Source organism: Anser brachyrhynchus (genome assembly GCF_964034855.1).
Source record: "Anser brachyrhynchus genome assembly, chromosome: 8".
In the NCBI taxonomy this organism is placed as follows: Eukaryota; Metazoa; Chordata; class Aves; order Anseriformes; family Anatidae; genus Anser; species Anser brachyrhynchus.
In genome coordinates, this window is record NC_137702.1 from 27,468,967 (window position 1) to 27,490,673 (window position 21,707).

Consider the following 21,707-nt stretch of genomic DNA (forward strand, 5'->3'; position numbering starts at 1 on the left):
GTTGCATTCAGGTTAAACCTGTCCAGTCCTGTGTTCCATATATGAAACTTGATTTTCCTTTGAAGCTGAAGATGTCATGTTAGACTAGGATGTGTAATCACTCCAAACTGGTCAGGATAATCTTGGAGACAGCCAAGTCTAGTGTGAAGATTAAGCAGACACATCAATAGATGGAACTCGTGTAATTGCTCAGAAGTACATGTAAAAGACTGTTAGCCCTTTTGTGGATTGTACCTGAGAGAAAAGCAACACACACATCTGAAAATAAATGCGTTCTCAGACTCAAATTCAGATTTTAGTTCATTAAGGGGAATTGGAGAACATTTAGAGTAAGGAAAGTTACTCCTTAGCAGGTCTGAATGTTAACCGAAGTGTATCCAAATAGCTTATTTTTTTTATTTATTTAATGGACATTTTTGAAGTCGAGAATATTTGCATTGGAGCCTATAAAATCCTTAGTACTTAAACATATATTCATACTTGAGGCTTTCCCAAAATGGATCTATTCTTCATGTTGTCTGAGCGAATTCCCATTGAAATGAAACAGAGTGTAGCTGTATGGTAGGATAGATAGATAATGGTACAGTTTCAAGTGTGCTGTGCCAGAGTTGCTTTGGGCTAAATAGGAATGAAGATTGTTATTCTATCAGTAGTTCAGAGGAACTATCTGGTTGTTATTTTGAAATGGCTAGCAGTGACAAAAAGCTGATGAGCTGCTTGTCAGTTGTTGTTGCTGTTTCTCAGGTCTTTAAGGACTATCATTATGCAACAAGGCAAATGGCTTCTAATACCTTCTGCCATGTCTTTTATTTCTTTATGCATGGAATTTATCACTTCTAATGTATCACTACCTAATTTTATTTTACAGGGGAACATTTTATCAAGGCTATTTATGCTCTAAGTGTGGAGCTGGAGCACACAAAGAATGCTTAGGAAGATTAGACAATTGTGGCAGAGCTAATTCAGGTGGTAAGTCATTTTTATTGTTAGAATACCATTTTTAATTAGGACATAAAACTTGCTAGATATAATTAAGGTTTAATTTACCCTAATTTGTGTTTATCGTAACATACATGCTTGTGAAACTACCATTTATAAGTACAATTAGAATTGCATTTAGAATTCATGGGGACTTTTATTCGTACTAAACTGAGTTGTTAAAAAGCGCAAGAGAGTGAACTGTTATAGGTCAAACCCAATTTCTTTGTTGGTGTCCTGTGTATACAACAAGAAATAGATCTGGTTTTAATCATAGACGGCTCACAAGTAACACTTAGTGTACGGCATATTATCTAGCATCCCTTGTTCTTCCTTGATGTCTGTATGAGTTTTCATATTTTACTCTCAGCTCCTGAAACTGTGTTGCATCAGCATCCTCTTTAATCTCATTGCTTTCCATCATTTCTGGCCACTCACAATATTCAGAAAAAAAGGTGATTGGCTTATTACTGCCAGCATCTAAGGACCTTCCCCCCCCCCCCCCCCCCTTAATAAGCTGCCATTCTCCTTCTGCCATTTGGGACTTCAAGGCTTCTCTTGATTTCAGCCACTGTTCAGTCTCCCTCTTAGGGTGCTTTCTCCAAATTTGACCTCTTCCTTCTCTGCTCAGTAGTGTTTCTGTAATTCTCTCTGACACCTCCTGCTTATAATGCCAAATGTTAGTGCTCGTCGTTAGCACATATTCCCTTCCCCGTACCTGTTCAGTCAGTGGCAGTGACTCTGTGCACTCCAGACACCTTGTCACATAACAGTACCATTTTTGACTCTTACCTCCGTCCAGGTTCTTATATTCTTTCTAGAGCTGATTTGTTGGTGGAGCAGGAAAAACGCGCTCCCTCCAAATATGAACTTGCCCCACCATTAATACATTCGGATTTCTTTTGCTTGTGTTTGAAAGAGAAAAAACACTGGAACACATTGTGATTTCTGCAAGGTGTAGCTGTATCTTTTGCGGAAGCTTTTTCAGAAATTGTCCTACTTGCTTCACTAAACCTGTACGTTCTTTTTTTCAGGAACATTTTATAACTGTGTGAAATTTCTTGCATATCTCACATGGGCTTCTGCAACCTCTTAATTTTTTTTTGGTATTGCCATCTATAATCTTTGCAAAATGCTTTGAGATAATCTCTCTCCCTCTGTTTGAATTACATCATGACCTCATCTTCTCCCCTTCACTAAGCTTCTGCTTCAAGTTTTTGGTTCTAGCTTTTTGTTCCTTTCAAAGCTGTATGAGCTTGCTTCTGTCTTTGCCCCTGTTTGTGTTACTTCCTGACTTTTGCTTGGTTTTTCACTGTGTGTTATTTGCCTGCTTCCTCCTTTCACAAAATCATTGGGATGTCAGATGCTGACTTCTGCTGCAGCCAATGAACTTTGATCTTAGTTGTTTTCCTGTACTGGAACTCTTCTATGCCATTATCCTAGTCTGTCTTTTTTTTTCTTTTTTTTTAAGATCACCTCTTGTAGATCCAAAAACCATACAAGCAACCACAGTATTGTTCATTCAAATTTTCTTTTTCTATTTTTTTTTCTTTTCTGGAGGATAGATTTTTCACAGAACCTCCTATATATATATTGGAGAAAAAAATAAACTTACATAAAATAAATATTTTAAAGCAATCACATTTGAATTAATAGAGTGCAAAAGCAAAGGCATACTGTCCTTCACAAGAAAGATGTATCTTCTCCAGTATAAACCACCCCTACTACTTTTTTTTTTTTTATTTCCTGCCTTCTGTTCCAATCACTTTTGTAGTTTTTATTTTAATTGGATATCTGGCACCCTGGAAGGCAGCAACTTACCTTTCAGTTTTTCTCTAAAGATCTGTGGACACATATGGTGCAACGTGAATCGGTAAGAATGACCATAAATCCGAAGATAACACAAGGTCTGATATCTTGCAGTTTTCCTGCCGTATATGTTTCAGTAATACTGTGCATTTGCTTGGGGCAAAACAAAAAAAAAAAACACCAAAAAAACCCACCCCCCTTCTTACCCAAACAAAACAAATGAAACATTTAGGCTACCTCACGACTATAAGAAGTTATTTCACAACTTCGAAGGAGCAGAATTTTTCTTTAGATTTTATTTAAAATACATAAATATTTGGTAAAATAATACTGTATGAATCTTAAGTGAAGTTGGAAGCAAATGGGTTGTTAAGATTCTGTTTTTTGTTGCATGTTCAACTTAAATCTAGGTGTACGCTACTTTGTCCTCTCTGCAAACTTCTTTCTCTTTCCAGTCTATTTTTCCTCTATGCAAAGGCTCCCAGGTTCAAAGGCTTCATAAAGGCATTTGCAGAGCATTTTCTTCTGTACTGTTTTTCCTTTTTTAGTACAGTTTAACATTGTTCTTTTTAGATCACTGAGCAGATGTTTCTGCTAAGCTTTCTGAAATTATGCTTAGAACACCCCTGAGTGGATTAATACTTTTTGTATTTTATTCCAAGTCAGTTTTTGAAAATTCAAAAGGCAGACATGCAAAGATAGATGAAGCCTTTAGAATGACAAATTTAGTAAGTGTCAGATTAGGATGATAAATTTAGGAGAGAAACACTGACAAAATCTGAGATAAATTGCTGTATTGTCATGTTATACCATATACAAAAACATATGCCAGTTCTTCAGATGTTTTGCTTCAAAGAAGGCTAGTTCATCAGACTAAGAAGTTGCAGTGATAAAAGATACAGGCTTAATCAGTTGAATTAATAAATAGAACAAAATGTCTGCATTTAGCCTTGTTTTTTCTTGTTATTTTTCCTGTCCATGTTGCTCTAAATGTTCAGTGGTGATTGAAGTTGTCTGTGCTCACTTGTCTTTTGTTTCACTTCCTGTCCCCTGAAATGCTGCCCTGTACATGCTCAAATATTTTCATACACTTATGCGTTATCACTTCATTTTTCTGTGACTTGAAATTCTCCATTATCCCTCTGTGTTGCTGATGTTCAGGCAAACTCCTTCAGGCTGCACAGACTTCGATAGAAGGCTCTGTGAAGCCATTATCCTTAAACATAAGGATTATGAAATGGATGCATGTATTTCTTTTACAAGGCCATTTATATAGGTATACGTGCTGTGTTTTATCTGCAGTGGCTGACATAGAGATTTCCTGGTTTCTCGGTGGCACTCCTATGCCTTATTTCAAGGCAGAGTACAATTCTTACATGGTGATGCTCCCCCACCAGTTGGAAGGGTTTATATTTGGTAATCTTTAAGAGTGGGACCACTGTTAAGTGAGCATCAGTAAAGGCACACATTTATCATTTCTTAGGCACACTATAAAAGGCACGCTTTATATCACGTGTCACAGAAAATACTGCAGAACTTCAGTCCATTTCCTAGTCTAAAACAGCAGAATTAACAGTCCACTTCCATTGCCAGACTGGAATTTTACCAACTTCATCCAATTATATTAAATTAAATGTTCTCAAGCAAATGTTTTCTGGTTACACAGGCTATTGAATATTTCAATTAGATGAATCTTCAGTAATGGATCTAGAATCTGAAAATATTTGAATATTTTAAATACAGTGCCAAACCATGAAATTCCCTTTCTATCTCTGTTCCCAGGGATGCTAGAAGCATCTGTCATCAGGGCATAAATCGATCACAAAAACATTAATCGGGCATTTTTGTGTTAACTTTTAGTTATTGCATGCATGATTTTTTTTTTTTCTCCTTCAGACTATTCCATTTGAAAAAACCCTGCTTTTCCTTAGGTGGAGGAGTATTTCTTCAAATGTATGAAGAAAGTTTAAGAAAATATTACCATACGAATGGGTTAATTTCAGGGTTGCTTTCATATGCTAATGTGCATGCCCAATAATATAGTCCATGCTGCATATGTAATAATGGCTTGCTACAGCACGTTAGAGAGTATTTATAAAAAACATGCATTTTTTGACATCTAAAAGGAAAACAGCAGCTTTCCCTGTTTACCTTGTTGCTGGCTTGATCAACAGTTGCAAAATTGCTGGCTATTCTCCAAACCTACTATGTCAACAGCATTGATGAGTAAATGTTCAAGTCCCAGAATGTTCATTGGAGTTATGCCACTTGTTTAACTGCAACAAAGGTTGAGCTGTATTATTTAACTAACCGTCTGACTGAACAAAAGTCACTTATGGGGCTTGGTATGTTGTGCAGAGACCAACACCGTGGTACTTCTATGTTACTATTTGCTTTTCTTCTGATTATTCAATGTCTGGCTAAGTGACTGGAAAGTAGCAGATAGTCCCACAGCTCTTTTAAGGTGGTTTACTTTCTAGTTCCTAGTTTTAAAATATTTTGAATTTTCTTTTAAAATAGGAAGTAATTTACTACATTTTACATTTAATGTAAATAATTTGTTTACTCTCCATTGAGTTATCATGCAAATCCAGCAGCTCTGTTGCATCCCTGAGGAAAGCGGCCTAAACCGGTTTTCTGATCTGAGTTTTCTTACATATCGAGGCCAGCTGTTGTTCCTGTTGTTTTTGTAGTAAAATGCAATTACCAAAATTTGACCCGGTAGTATCGTGGCTTCACTGAATAAACGAAACCTAAAAATTGTGCTGAACCGTGGCAGTAAAAGTACCTTGCTGTTGTAACTAAGAACTCACTTGCTCCTTAACTTCATAGGTATGTTGGTGATGAGCAGAAACTTGAATTAAAGTTGTCACGTGTAAAATATCTACTGGTGGATATCCTCAAACATTCATTTTCCACCCTCAGTATCGAAGTAGATAGAAATTTATTTTTTTTTTGCTCTTGTGCTAATGGAACATTTTGGGAAAAAAAATAATTTTGAACTCCTGATGGAGCAATTGACATAATTCAGTACAAAATACCCTGAACTACAGGAATATTGAAAAGAAATAAGACAAGCATAAGCCTTAATTTTTAATAGGCTTTTATATGGAAATAAATATTAAATGTTCTTTTGTGCATGTTAATAGTGAAATAACAAATCAGATTTCAGTCTGTCAGCGTTGGCTATGTTTTGGGCTTTTTAAGGGTTAATGTGGAGTGGAGACGGCTTAAAGAAAGTGTTCTTCATTGGAGTTGCTATTATTTTTTCTGAGTTTGAATTTGTTCATTAGGCTTTAATGACAAATGCCCTCCTGGCCTTGGTTAATGGAGCAGTTTACTTTTTTAACCTATGTATCAAAACAAAAACCCCATGCACTTCTCATGAAACTCATTTTATGCAAATTATTGGGTTTATTTATAACCTTCCTATGTAGTGATTTCTTGAATATTGATACTGGAAGTTAATGAGTTTCTTAATTATTTATTGTCAAGAGTGTTGGGATGCTGAAATCATCAAATGGAGCTCATTCATGTAGTTGTTTGGGATATTTGCTAAAGGGGGAGAAAACCCACAACTCAACAGCAACTGTTAAAAGTCAGATTGATTCATTCCTGTTGGAGGATAGAAAGACATGTCCATTTCTGTTTTGTGATAACAGATCTTCAGAACTAAATAAGGTCATTCTTAACAAAATGGACCCTTCGAGTCTGGGTTTGAAGTTTTGCTTTTGCCCCTCTGAAAGTACTTACCAAAATGACTTTCCCTTGAAGTCATATATAATGCTGAGATGAAACATTAAAAAAAAGCGTGATTTTATTTAGATTTTGGCAAAATTTCTGAAAGGCATACGAAACTGTGAAAGTAAACACCAAAATTGAATTGATTTCAGCAGCACTTAGGCAACTAATTCCCTCAGGCTCCTTTGAAAACCTCCATAGTCTACCTGCATTTCCTCCTTTGGGGCTGGCTTATATTTCTTCTGTGTGCTTGCTGTTCAAATGCAAATCAACACTTTTGGAAAGGGTATAATGATGATAATATTTTCTGAGAATGATGGGAAGATGCATCTTTGGCATACGGTATGAGAAGAAACAGTGACTAAAATGATACATGAGAAGAATTTCTGTTGGTGGTAAATAGGCTGGGCCTCGCATGCCTGGCCCCGAGTCCTCAGCCAGCATGCTGGGTCTTGGCATGCCTGCTTATCTTTGCATAAAATGCTAGAAAGCCAAAAGTTTTTTTTCCCACACTTTACTGGTTCGTGTCATTCTTTTTGTTTTTTTGTGGAACAAAATCGACTTGCAGTTAAAGCTTTTTATTTGATTTATTGCAAGTGTTGGCTCACTGTGTACAAGAAGTTACAGTAAAAGTGTTCAAATGTGACAAACTGGGCATGGGTAGTAAGTACTCTGTCTCAGCAGCATGTGTAGTCCTAGAGAACATGCACAGGTAAATACAGTTGTCCTTTGAAAAGGCACTGAACCAAAACCATCTAGTGTACACCAAAATATCAGTTATCAGATTAGACACAAAGAAAAAATACATATAAAAAATGCAACTTTTAGTGTCTCTGTAGTTATGTCTGGTGTTGTGTGTGTGCAAGTATTACTGTCTTGATGCCATCTGATCAACCACAAGACTATATTTTTTAATATCATTTATAAGTAGTATAAGAAATGCATAGCAAAAAAGCACATAAAAACCCACAGGCTTTAAATTCCATTGCATACTAATGCAATGCTAAACTGAAGTACAAGAAATGTAGAAAATGTTTCAGCTGAAGATACACATCTTATCTTGATACAACTTGGCATACTCTGAAAAGACAGGTGAGAAGGGGTGCAAACACTATTTGCAATGAAGAGCAATACCTTTTAATTCCCGACAAGCTGATACTTAGGAAGCGCACTGGGGAGGTTGCAAAAGTCTGTGAGGTGTGTTGGATCAGGCTGTCCTGCACCCGCGGGCAGCTGGCGGGCGCGAGCCCTGTGCAGTGCTGGCTGGAAGAGCCAATGAGCGAGGCGAGCACGGCCTGCACGGCGCTGCCCGGGCGTGCTGCAGGTATCAGGTAGCGCGGGGCGTAGCGGTGCTTCTCGTCATGCACACAGCGCAGGCTGAGGAAGCTATATACGCAGCGTAAATTTACAGTTGACAATAATGCCAATTTTTACTTACCTTTCAGAACACGGGAACCTGAAACATGAGGTAAGGATTTGTTTTCATGTGACTTTTGCTTTGTTGATGACATTTACTTTGTGCATGTGCTGTTGGAACATGTATGGTTTCTTCTGCCTTTACTAACATATTTCTTTAGAATGGTGGAAAACAGTTATTACATACAAAAGTACTATGCTCCAAGCGTGTGTCAATTTTCAGTTGACATGGCTTAATGCTGAGAACTGGAAGGGGTGGAGATGTATTTATTTTTTTTTAATTACAGGGAAAAAAAAAAAACACTTCACAACTGATGTCTAGTTTTTCAGTGTTGCTAGACCAAATTTGGCAGTGGAATTAAGTCTACTCTTCTTTTAAACAGTAGCCAGTTCTGCGGCAGTGAAGTGCTAGTGTCCAAGTCTGCTTCTCCACAGACCTCTGGGCAGTGAAGAACTGGCCGGGCAATTTTTGCCTCTTTATTTAAACATGCGTTTGTCAGAGTTATTCAGTGGCTGTGGAATTTGTCATCTTGAGAGAACGTTAAAATGGACACAGTGGTATATGTAGTGTACCTCAACTTAAACTCAAGAACACTGCTAGTTTTACTGGGTTATGTTCTTGCCAGTTACTCGTGCCTCTCCACTGAAGCACAGAAGGGCGTAGCAGTTATTTTTTTGTCAGCCAATTCTGACAAAAGAAAGGCAGCACTAAGTCTTAGGGTATAATAGTTCCTAGCATATATTTTACACCAGAAGTTTATGGTAATTTAACTGCTTAAGTGCCACACTGGTTATGAACGATGTATGAGGATGTGTGTTCTTTTTCTCCATTAACACTGGTGTTTTGGTGCTATCTCTAAGATCAGTAACGGAATTGAAAGGATGTTATGGCTGACGTGACTGGCGCAGAAGGGTTCATGGTTGGTCACACACAAGGCTGACTCCCCTCATGCCCGCCTACGTTTGAGCTGCTGCAGTGTTGCTGGGGAGGGGAGCCCCAGCACCTGGCACATTCAGTGGCCGGGGGCCTGGGCTGCAGTAGGCCGGGGGGCTGCAGTGAGCACCAGCCTTTACAGCTGGGCTTGCTGGGGTTCCTGGGGTCTGTCAGGGTGAGGACAGACAGGGTGGCCGGGGGAGCCCAGAGTGAGGAGAGGGGTGCTGGGGCTGTGTTACCACAAGAGCCTGTGCTTGGCGGCCCTGCAGCCTGCCTGCATGCCCCGAAATGTCTGCCGCCTGCCTGCCTTCCTCACGGTTCCCTCAGCCAGTGTCTCGCCGGCTGTACTTCCAGCCACCTGCTGCCTTGTCTTTACTGTCTCTGCCTAGAAATGTCTGCTAGGTAAGGACACTTTTAAATATGAAAATTATGGCATGGTCTGTTAGCTTAAGTCTCCTGGTACTGCAGCTGACAGGCAGCACTGGGAAGCCATGAACAGATTGCTTGCTGCACCTTGTGGGCCATGTTGCCAAGTATGTAAAGCTAAATAAGGTGAACACAGGTGGCCAGATGAAGAAAATATGTATACTAATTGTAGCTAAGCCCTCAAGACCCTAAGCTTCTCACCCCCAGCGTGATTCTGAAATCTTTTCTTTTGTGTAAAGAGACAGCTTCCTTTTGAGAGCTATTGATTTGGTATTGGCTATTGATTTGAGCCAAAATGTTTGAATTAGTTTCATTCTTAAATAATTGCCTGTTTAAATTAATTTTTCAACAAGAGGTAATTTAAGTATAAGTTAGAATTCATGATTCTGGGAAAGATGGATTTTTTTCATACCAGTAATTAAGTCTACTGGTACTGCAATATATTTAAGGGTATAGAGCATCATTTTCTATCTGGTGCTTCGGTGTATTTGACTTGTGTTGTCACATAATTACTGTATTTTTTTTCAGTTCAGTTAAATGTCTGCATCTTCCTTGACATTTGCTTTTTCTCTTTACCTCTCACGTGCAAATCTGCATTAATCCTGAAAAGTAATACTGCCTCAATTTCTAAAAAATGGAGTCAGATATAACTGAGCCATTTATTTTTTAACTTTACCTTCACTTCTTGTAGCAGCAACTCACAATTTTCTTCTTTCCACTGCAGCTGAAAAAAAAACAAACACTGCATCCTTTCTTCAATTAGAATGTGGGGTATAGACCAAATAAGTCCAAAGACTCAAGAGTCTGAAAGCTGTTTTTAAATCAAGCTTTTCCTTTTTACCAGCTTGCTATAGGGCTTAGTAATTTGGTTGTGCCTCAGGTTACTGCTTTCTGGCTCACCTTGGTTGTGCGTCCTGCATCAGCTTATATCAACTGCAAGTAAATCGGAGCAATCTAATTGTTCCCTTTGTTATGCAACGTGCTTTCCCCTGCTTGGTTTGATTAAAAAAATAAATAAAAATGCATGAACCTTAATGCAAGCTAGCAGTTAAAACAAGTTTGCAAAAGTAGATAGTAGTTCATAGATGTGCCTTGTTTCACAGTGATGTTTTCAGGGACCCATATTATATGTCCTGGAGAATAAAGTATATAGAAAAACAAAACAACAGCAATAACAACATCAAAAAATCAACCTCATCATTAAAAAAAAAGTCTCATTCTTGTTAGTGTTTCTGATTATGTGCGGCTCTACTTATCCAAATTTAAAAGAAAGAGGGAGGGGAGTTACTAAACACATTTAAGTACTTGCCCAGAAAATTAAGAATTTTCTAGGAAATTCCACATACCTTAAGTGCAGAGTAGGAACAGAGAAAGTTTCTACCTTATTAAAGCAATAGAAGAAGAGAAGCAGCCTCACTACTACTGTGTTTATGGACGTTATCTGGATCAGATGTTACCAAATTGTGTATTTTTCTATTGTCATGTTCGTAAATGATTTTTTAAAAAGTGCTTAGTATCCAAAGGAATTGATATATGAATAAACCCTCTGTGGACTAAGAATCTTTTGAGCATCATGTCAGGAAAAAATAGGATGTATGAATAAACTTTCTGCATTACTAAGAATAATTTTCAAAGTAGGATATTTCTATCAGATAGAGATAATTGTGGTGATGGTGGTGAGGGGAAATAAGATAACCATCTTTGCCTAGTAGATTGTGGGAACGAAAGGAGCTTAATATGCCTTCGTGAAAACAAGTTTATTCATATCCTTAATTTGTGTTTTTGCTATTCAGAAACGAACGAATGGAATTAGAAGAAACTCCAGACACGTGGACCCAGGTTTGTGTCATGACTTTTTAATAGTTAAACATTAAATAAAAAGAGCAAGAAAACTGTAACTCACTTCATCAAGTTGCATTATGATTGCTGTTCTAGTGTATGCAATGTTGAGAACTTTCTTTATTGCTAAAGTGAAGGTATAAAGCAATTTCTGTGTTAGCGATTTCAAAGATATGGCCTATTTTTTTCTTGTTTTCTTGAAGCAGTGCTTCACTTCTGTCTGAACAATGAAATGCCTCTGGGCTTTTGGTTAACTTGACACACCTACTGTACTCTGCAATTAAAGAGGTGATGAGAAGGAGACAGTTGCTTACAAAGCTTAGGTTCTGATCTGCAGGGTTGTGGATATTCTCAACTCGTTACTGTATTGGTGCTTAGTGCTTAGCTCTATTGGATATGAGTTGCTCTTCTAAAAGACATAAACCAATTGTAGTTTAATATAGAATTTAAGTGATTTTAGTTTTTGTTTAGTATAGAATAGATATTTTTGTGGAATCGTGGCAGCAGCAATCCTTAAGAAAATTAAATGCTTGCTTATAGATTGTGTACTCAAGCGGGTGAATGTTTCCTCTGGAGACCCGTTATGTGCCTGAATAATATACGCAATGTTTTTTGGTGTAACTGTGTGATATTTTCAGTATCATTTTTTACAGTAATTACATTTTTGTACTTTATAGGTTTCTTGTATACTGTAATTACTGGAGATTTGTTATGCAGATACTATTTGGAAAGAACCTAAGCTGTAGATTATTAAAGATTTCTGGATCTGGACACCTGAGAATAGTTGAGTCAAACATTAAACAGAATGGCAACTTGATAATACATTGTAGCCTGGCAGAGCTAAGCAGTTTTGAAAAAGTAAGAATGCTAGTTGTGCCACTAGCATTGCAGCTGCCTTGGCTTGGGAAGTCTAAATGTTGTAACTAGCTGAATCAGACCACACCTTTCTTACGCATGTACCTTTGAGGTGTTTTGGACTGTGTATTGTCACTTTGTTCCCTCTAGTTTAAAAAAAAAAAAAAAAAAAGCTTCATGATGCCCCTAAGTTCTTTGTGTTGTTGGTTGAAATTCTTAAAGAAAAAGAAAAAGTGAGCACCCAATAACTCTAAAACTTAGTGTTTCCTCTGCTGGCTATACTAAGAATATCAAGAAAATAATTTGGAAGAGGATGAAAATACTTGTTCCAAATGGAACTGAGTTCTTTAATTCAGTCATATATAGTGCTGTCGAGTATAGTGTATGCTTGCAGAATAGTCCTTACAGGCCTAGATCTTTAAACATGTCTAATATTAGGCTTTGAAAAGGTTAGATAATTTTGTCTTTGAGAAGTTTTCAAATATACTGGTGGTTTTACTTATTGTTGAAGTCTGGTAGAAATATTTACATGATCTTTATATACAAAGATACTTTTTAATTAGCTTTTATTGAAGACTAAGTACCATTCAGATCACTGGGATCATTGAATTAAACAGATTCTTAAGAGCTTTATGAAACTAATGTCTAAATTATGCGTTTGTTCCTCCCTGTCTCTTTACCTGTACAGAATAGTACTGTGAGTTCTTGAGGGTAGTCTTAATGAGTAAAGTTCTTGGTCCCAAGTTTATTTCTGAAAGCCAGTAGAAATGCAGAACATGTGCATTGTGTTTACTTCATTTAGAGATACTATTGCAGAAGACTATTACAGAATTGCTTCTGACATTATTCATTTTTAATGAAAAAAATTACATACTAACACTCCATATGTATACTTTGACAGTTTTCAAATTAAGTGAACTTTTTAATTTGTATTTTGTCAGCATATGTGTTCTGAGTCCTGCTATAACTTGGTGGAGATAACAGACACGAATGTCTTTGGTAATCTCTTGGCAACTCCTTTGAATATTCTAAATAATACTACTCATCAGATATCATGTTGTCTTGAGAGACAGAAGGTGCCATCCAGAGAGCAGCACTTTTAAAAGATCAGTTATTTTGGGCATATATTGCTGCGTAGACCCTAAGATCTTTTCAAGACAACCGTCACATAAATCTCTAGAAATCATAGCACCACGGTGATGTTTTTGCTGAGAGCAGTAGTCAGTTATAGATACTGTTTAAGGTCTTAATGTACTGCCTTATTGTTGTTGTTAGCATTTCATATGTATTTAAAGGGAAAAGTTTGTTGCCTGGACTGGTGTCTGTGTAAGAGGTCTAACATGCTGCTGCTAACCATATTTCATGTCATGGTACTGAAGCATCAGTACTAATTTAGGAAAGCAGGCATTTGCTGTGAATCAATTGCAGGCACCTGCAGTGCCTTAATATGATGGAGTTTATCAGCAGTAAATAAAATCACTGTGGGCAGCAAGTATTTTTACACAATCTTTTCAGCATCGTGTTCTTGCCTGGTGTCTTTGACTAGTTTAGTAATGAATAATGAATACAAGGAGGCTTGGCACAGTCAAGTTCATGTGTTATGGTTGTCTTTTTAGCTTTATTACAGACAAATCCAACTTCTACTGACACCATTTAGTCCTGAATGGAGGGGGAAAAAAAATTGAGAAGTACTGTGAGTAAAGATAGTCTAAAAGAAGCAGTTGTTAACATGAGGATAGTGGGTTAAAATATCTTCTGCTGATAAAGTTTCAAATAACTAGCTGAAGTACCCTAAAAGCAGTAAATTGTTCATGGCAGTATCATTTTTTGAAGTTTGGTTATAACTGGCAGTTTCCTCCTTGAGATTTACTTTTTCTTCTTTGTGTTGAGTAATAAGGAAACATAGAAGGAAGAGTGATTAATGATGGGAAAGCAGAGAATTTCCTGGGAAATGAAAGAGCTGTGAGAAAAGAAATAAGCGCAGAAACAGTGCCGATAGATATTTTCTTTTGCTTTACAATTTGTTCTGTCTCTTCTATATGGCATATTGTGACTTCACCATGTGGTCCAGTTGTACATGGCTTGAACTGATCCATCTACATTTCAGGGGAGCCAGGTTTTGGAGAAACTTCCTTTGGATTAATTGGCAGATGATAAAAGCCAATGAGTGAATGAACCTGTAAATGCATCTGCACCTCTAAAACTAGAAAGAACTTAATCCTGCATTTGCATTTTACTGTGGAACTACACAATTCTGCATAAATATGTTTGAGAAGTGATTAGATTGATGTCAGATTTTGCCTGGAATAGGCATGTGGAATGATAATTATATATAAGGTTTTCCTAATGTAAGGGATCTCATGAAAGCTTTTATACATGTTTAATTTTAAGCATGTGATTTGCACTGCTGATCTGAATGACAAATGGATCATTCATATGTATATTCGTAAGCATAAATCTAAGGTTTTGTGTGTTTTTCTTGAGAAGGATGGTGCAACCTGACATGTTTTTAATAGCAGTCATTTCGTATGCATTTTAATAAGAGTGAATTTTTTTCTCAGCTATTGAAATATTATACTGTATGTTTGCTGTCTTTTTATTTTTAAGGGTGTAAAGAGTCTAAATATAATAGATTCACAGTTTGGGGATTTTAAAACTAGTTTTACCCTAAACACTTGTGCTAATATAAACATTGGAACTTTAATCTCTAAAAGTGTGAAAGCATATTTCATATCAGAAGGATAAACGTGGTAAAAATAGAACACTATAGAAGCCTTGTACTCAAGATTCACTGCAGATTAAACTCAAAATCTGATCTGTGAAAGAATGTCATTGAGCATGTTCTGACTTCTTAAATAGCTAATTTCTTTTTAAGCATGGATTAAAACTTAGAAAACCTCAGTTCTGAACTAAGGAACAGAAGCAGCAGGCCTCTTGAAATAAACTGAAATACTGACTGAATCTTGTGGGGTGGAGACTGTTAACAAGTAATGTATGCAATGGCATGTATATTGCTGTTGGGTGAAGTTGTTGTTCAGTCTGAGAGTTCAAAGTTCAAGCAGTAATTTTAAAAAGAGGTATTTATATTTCTGGTTGGTGTCTGGTCTGTACTTGCTTTGTGAAGCAATTCTTTATTATTGATTTTACACAGATCATAATGAAAAGAATCTGAAGGGAATAGCTGGGTTTATGGCCTAGAGCATATATATTAAAAAAAATGCAGCAAGAAGTACAGCACTGGAGATTTTAATTAAATGTGGTGGGAAGTGAGCTACTGTGTTCTTCGTACTTGGTTGCAGTTGGGTTGTGAAACCTTCTAACTAGGTTGTATCATTGTTATGTGTTTGATTACTAAACAGTGAAACAGTATTCAGACATTTGTGTGTTGTGATAATGATTGTATCTAGTCTTCATTGTGAAAAGCTAGTAGTAAAATACAGATGGGTTAAATTTACTTTCCAGCTAAGAATATTGAATCATGAGATATTTCAACAAATTCTGATGCTGCGTGCTCTGTGACAGTCAAGTTTAACTCTAATTTTGGTTTCGGTGCCAGTCCAAGCATATGTCCAGCCTAAAGCAAAATCTGGTCCAAACTCAAATGCCAGAATATCCCAACCTGCGATTAATTCTTTGCCAGGCATGCGGCTGTTCCATACAAACCTACCCTTTTTAACTGAAAATTTGAAGCAGATCTCTGATTTTCTGATGAGCTATCGAGACAAGGCTTTGATAGTCCTGATTGATTGTTGTCTTTCCTTGTTCATCCCAAACATACAGAGAAGATCCAGTTTCATAAATAAGAAAAATAGCCTTCTGTAACATTAAGCTCAGTGCTGAAAAACTGGTGTTCAGGAATTTATTTCTTCTCAGCAATGAGGGTAGTTCCCTGTGATCCTGGCCAGATCTCTTGTGGCCTATTGCTGACTGACCATTAATATCATTTTTGAGGAGAGCAATTTATACTGTTTTTAAGCCACAGAAAAAGGTCTCCCCAAACCACAAGCCAGCGTTAAACAAGCCCCCAGTATTTAGCTTTCTCATGAGCAAGTGAGGAGCTGACTGAAGTCACTAAAAGTATCTCTGTATTACCACTGTCTTCATCAAGATGGATTACACCGAGGCCATGTTTTTTCTTTACTGCAGGAGTTCCTATGTATAGAGTCAAGAAGTATATTGATAGGTATGAGGCGTGTGATAATGTAGGTTAACAATTGTTTTCCTGTCAATAGAACGGGCGTGGATACCATTCCCCTTGTTAACAGTTCTTGCCTCTCCTTTCAGACTGAGCAGAGCAAACTATTACAGGCGATATGTTTCTGCATCTTCCTTCAGGACCTTACTCAGAGTCCTGCAGGCATATTTCTTTCTATATTACATATCTTTGGAAAGGTTGTGGGACAGTCTTCCTGACAGCATAGGCTGAAGTGCTACAGTGCATGTAGGACATTCTTTTCAGCTTTAGATATTGTTTACGTTGAACATAAACATGAGTTTTGATGGCTAGTTAAAGTAAATGTGTATATGAAGGAGCAGCTGACTGTAAATGAACTCGGGAGAAGCCTGAAGGAAAGATGTTTCACAAAACTTGCTTTGGTGATGGAGTTGGTGGTTTGACAAGTCTGAGGTCTTCTGTACTGCTTACTGTTAAGAGAAACTGTAAGGTTCACGGTAATGAAACATTTATTGCATCCTGTAACAGAGGAGGAGACTTGGACACTGCTGCATGCAGACTAGCCATAAGGACCTGTTTGTTAGGTCCTTTCGATTTAGCTTTTGAATTTCCATATTATAGGTGGAAACATAGCCTATATGGCTTATAAAAATAAAGGAAAAACAAGCAACACACCAATAACTAGTTTAGACTTGAAGGAACTCAAACTTTTACTTCTCTGGGAGCTAGTGTCCAGTAACTAACAATTATGTCCAAGTATGTAGAGTTCTGCATGTTTTCCCTAGAGATAATGCTGCAGTGTTTGCAGAGTGTCATATTTCCTAAGTTGCTAAAGACTTCTCTGAAATGTTCTACTGTAATGTAAGCTATAAAACCTAAAATGAACTTTGATTATATATATGTAACACATGCTTAACAATTACGGGTGTTTTATTGGGTTTTGGATGCTTCTCCTTTCCATACGTGGCACCTGAACATTTTATTCCAGGTGCATTAAAGTATACAGTGTGTGTCTCTAGGAATCTGTGTGAACCAGATGAGTCTCAGGTAAGAAAGGGTTTAGCAGGGCAGCTAGGAGTTCTCTTGCTGCAGAAGAAGGACTCCATGCTCCAGGAAGGCAGGCAGGCAATGCTTCTTGCCAACAAAAGTGTAATTCTGAATGTGCTGGAGTGGTTCAAGGAAATGGATTGCAGCTGTAATTTGAGCAACTTTTAGTATTGACTGCTGTGTTTTGACATGTTCTGCATCATGTGGCTGGGACAGCATGGGGGGTTCAAGACCAGATTCAGTTAATTTCCTTGAGGTCACCGGATTCTTAGGAGCAGTTGAGAGGACAGCCCCCTGCAGGTGGATCTCAGCAGCAGTGAATTCAAAGATTCCTTGAACTCTGACTTAATTTGTGAGATTGAATTAAGTCTTTATCCCACATCTTAAAGAATGTATCTTACATTTGGGTGCTCTGCCTTTGTGCTGCAGCACTAATGCCATTTGCTGAGCTATTGTTGTTTCCCAAGATAATGTATTCATCTTTGTTGTGATACAAGAAAGAACATGTCTAATGTTTTGCACCGAGAAATTTTCCACTAATGCATTTCTGGGAGGTGAAGTAGAGTTTTGTCTTCCAATGAAGCATTTCAAATGCAGTTTAATGAATTTTATTTGGGTTGTTATATTTTAAATTGAAATGATTTTTACATTCCTGTTGGGGCAAGGTATTTTGAAAAGTGCCTGTCCCTTTGGCATCTCAGCAGTGTGCTAACATTCAGAGAAGAACATAGCCTTTAGCCTTTTCTTTTAATTAAACATCAGAAGACCCAGATGCCAAAGGGTGAAATATATTTATTTTTTGAACTCTTTCATCCTTGCCCAGTTGGATTGCAAGATTAGTTTGTAGTTGAGTAATTTAGACTCTTTTGTCTTATTGGATGTGTTTTGGGGACAGTCTCTAGATCTTGAGCAACTAACACTTTATTTTTCTCTTGAGTAATACGGTGTTTCATACATGCTGAGCATGTATAAATATAACTTTTAAAGTGAGGTCGGTTAACAGTTCTATAGCATCATTTTTTCTACTTAAACTATCAGCTTGGAGTGTTCTGGGAAAAATGTCACTGTATGGAGGGAGTTGGCAGGCACAAAAAATAAGATTGGGATGAAAGTGGACAAAACGGGCATTGTATGATCAATAAAACCAAAATGATACTGTTTTGCATTTTAATAAACAATACAGCACAATTTAAAAAAAAAGTAAAAATAAGAGGGGAAAAAAACGTGTGCAGACCTGAAGTTGCCTTTAGTTTCCATGGCAAGTAGAAAGGAATTGCATAGTATTTTGCTAATGTTTATTGGGACCTGTAAATCTCTTATTCATCCTCAAGAGAAATACTGCATTTACCCATGTATTTCCATATCTGATTTTAATCTTCAGGGTACTGTTGTTCTCCGAGGGCAAAACAAAGTAAGGCAATGATTGATTAAAAATAGTCAAAAGTTACTGAATTTTAACGTACTCTAAAGCATATGGTTTCTTTTTTTGTGGCTCACTCATTTAACTAAATCAGTATTTGATCACTACTTCAAAGTAATTCTCACACAAAGAATTTGGGAAACAGTGTAAAACTAAAAGCATCCACCCCATGGGAGAAAAAAGACTGCTGAAAATTCACAGAAGAGAGGCTCACAGAACTGCCTCAGCCTTCTGCCTAAGGAAGATTTTGCAGCTTGGTAGAAGGGGCCAGAGGCAAGACCCTGAGAAACTGATGTAGCTCTTCAGGAGAGTTTTTAATCTGCTCACCTCTTTGAGCTTCCAAGAGAAGAGAACAATGAGGCCGAGTTGGGCTGCGGGCCAAGCTTGCCCAGGTTCGCTTCTTGAATGGTAACCAATTAAATGGATGCTTAGGGATAGAATACGGAGTGAGATGTTGTGGTACTTCCCCCCCCCCCGTAGCTTCTGGTTTTGTTTCTTAGCTCCTAAGAAAAATATGTGGAAACTCTTTTTTCACTTTTTGAGCCAATCTAAAGTCTTGATATTCACAGCATCCTTTCACTATTACTTTTGTGATTAGTCATGTGAATGAAGTACTTGTTATTTTAAAGCTGCTGTTTCTACTATTACTTTCTTTTTTTTTTTTAAACCAAGGAAGTGAATAGTAAATGGATATTTTCTCTTTTCACGCTGTGCCACTCTTGAGTTATCTCTGTCATATCCCTTCTAGTCAAATCTTCCAGCCCTTATCTGCTTAATTCTTCTGATACAGAACTTTTTGGTACCTCTGACCATACTTTTTGCTTGTCTGCGTGCTCATAGATCCAAGAATGATCTTTCTCACCAAAACTGCATGCAGTATTGAAAATACAGATACCGTATTTGAGATACAGCCCAATAATGAACTTTTCTAGTTCTGTGGCATACTCCTAGAACTTACTCCTCGAAATTTCTTTGAATTGGTACACAGTCGTATTAGATTATGATTCTAAAGAATTGATTTTAAAGAATTTTTACCAATTACTCCAAGATCTGTTGTTTAAATAATAGTAGCTGCTTGAGTCCATCATTGTGTGTGAATATTCCAACCTTTGTGTTAATTACTTTGTATTTGTTAAGTTACATCTTACATGAAGTTTCGATGAAAAGAGCTCCAAAGGTTTCTGCAGTTTAAGCTAATCTATGATCTATCATCCTATTGTACAGACACTTCAGTTCATGAAATCTCCATTTCTTTGTAAGTAGCGTTCAAAGAAACAATTTTTCATCTTCTGCAAGCCTTATTAACCCATTATTTACTCCATTTCAATACTGCTTATCAATTTTTTGAACAATAAAAACCAAGTACTTATAAGGGGGAGACCTTCTTGGAAACCTATTTGGGGGGGGAAAAAAAACAACTGGTAAAATCTTCTACTTCCTATGCTTTTGCTGCTTCTTTTTCTGTGGGAACTGTCTAATCATGAAAACCAGAAGAGAGCCTGATAGTGAGTCCTGTTAAAAGTGCTTTGCTGATCTGTTAGTGTATCTATCATCTTGATCCTCATGTTCATTGTCTACTTCTAAACTGTGTGCCCCATTTTTCTTTTTTCTTTTTTTATTTGTTGCATTAGTTATCTATATTTATCTGTATATTAGCAAATTCTGGTTTAATAGTAGACTTTACCAAGCTGCCTGGTACAAACATGAGATATTCATATGGGGGCATCTACTGATATCAGCTGAATTGCTTTAAAGCACTGCTTTCACACTCAATGTCATTTATTTCTCTGGTACTGAGGCTGTTTTAAGAAAAAGGTTACAGATCATGATTAACAACTCAGCAATTTCATATTTGAATTCATTTAGCACCGAAGAGTCATTCCAAGTAGTGACAGTACAAAATTGATCTGATTGATTTTTTTTTTTTTGGTGGAATCAATTAGTTCAACCCTCTTGTTTTAATTCTTTGATGTTGTTCATCCAGGAAAAAAAAGGTAAGGTAACTTTATAAGGAATTCAAAGAAAGTACTTGAGTTCAGCTTTCTTTACTGCTCTTGCTGACCTGCAAATAAACAGAAGACTTGTTCAGTCTTGCACTATTCATAGCTTGCATTTCTTAATCTATAGTGCGTAACAGGGAATTAAATAGTAACTTTATTATCTGGTACCTTGAAAACTGCCACGGTTCATAACCTTAGAGGTTATTCTTTAACCAACTCATTTGGAGTGGCAGATGTGGGGAGAGGAGAGAACATGAAGCTCTGTCTTTTAATTCACATGGTAAGGCAGCATGTTTACTCTTCTTGGATTTTTTTCCCCTTAATTGGATTTGACAGCAGCAAATCGTATGAATTATGAAACAGTAACAAAAGATGCAGATGTGGATCACAGCTTTTCTTCCAGAGTAAAGGGGCATCTCTGGCAATAGCAGTTGTCTTGCAAGTACCAATTTTAGTAGAGTGAAATTTGCATAATACCACTAAATTTTCGACAACTTATTTTTTTTTCTCCTGTAAGATCCTGCAATTTGCCTTCTGTTTTTCCTTCACTTTTTTTTTTTCTTGATCACGGAGAGAAGAGGATAAATGGGGAGAGGCTCAAAAGGATGAGTAAAAGAATTACGAAGGTTTAAATCTGACTGTTCTTGGGTGTTTTACCCTGCTTTTGTTAGTGCTCTGTTTCTGATGCATTGGAATCCTGTAGGTAGCTCTGCACATGGCTCAGGCATCTGAGAAATGTTGAGTGATCAACTAAGCTCGAAGTGCTGATGCTGGGATTTAAATGCATAAAGGACATTCATTGCCAGAGCAGCATTTTTGGGAGGAAGAACCAACTCCATGAGCTCTGCTGATGTCAGTTTGATCTCTGGTGGTTCTTTGATGTAACTACAGGCTGCTGCCACAAGGTGTGGTCTTCCTTCCCCACCTGGCTATTCCCTCACTGTATTTTTTTAAACTATAACGGTTGTCTGGTTATAGGACTAAGTTGCTTCAGAAAGTTGATGAAACGTCATGAGAGGAGGTGGTGGTGACGAGGGCATAAGTGATTTCCTCTGTGATCGGGTTGCT

The 21,707-nt window shown here is 37.2% G+C and overlaps 1 protein-coding gene across 3 annotated transcripts in view; it reads left to right on the forward strand.

The window, feature by feature from the left end:
• The window catches only part of VAV3 (vav guanine nucleotide exchange factor 3), a 175,078-nt gene that overhangs the window by 108,585 nt on the left and 44,786 nt on the right, over positions 1–21,707 (forward strand). For 2 of the 3 annotated variants that reach the window (XM_080603587.1, XM_080603585.1), the window contains exons 17-19: positions 869–969; positions 7,974–7,996; positions 11,098–11,143. In XM_080603587.1, the coding sequence (XP_080459713.1) occupies positions 869–969; positions 7,974–7,996; positions 11,098–11,143 (170 nt within the window). The remainder of the gene's footprint in view (positions 1–868; positions 970–7,973; positions 7,997–11,097; positions 11,144–21,707) is intronic. The other variant, XM_080603586.1, reaches the window with a different exon arrangement.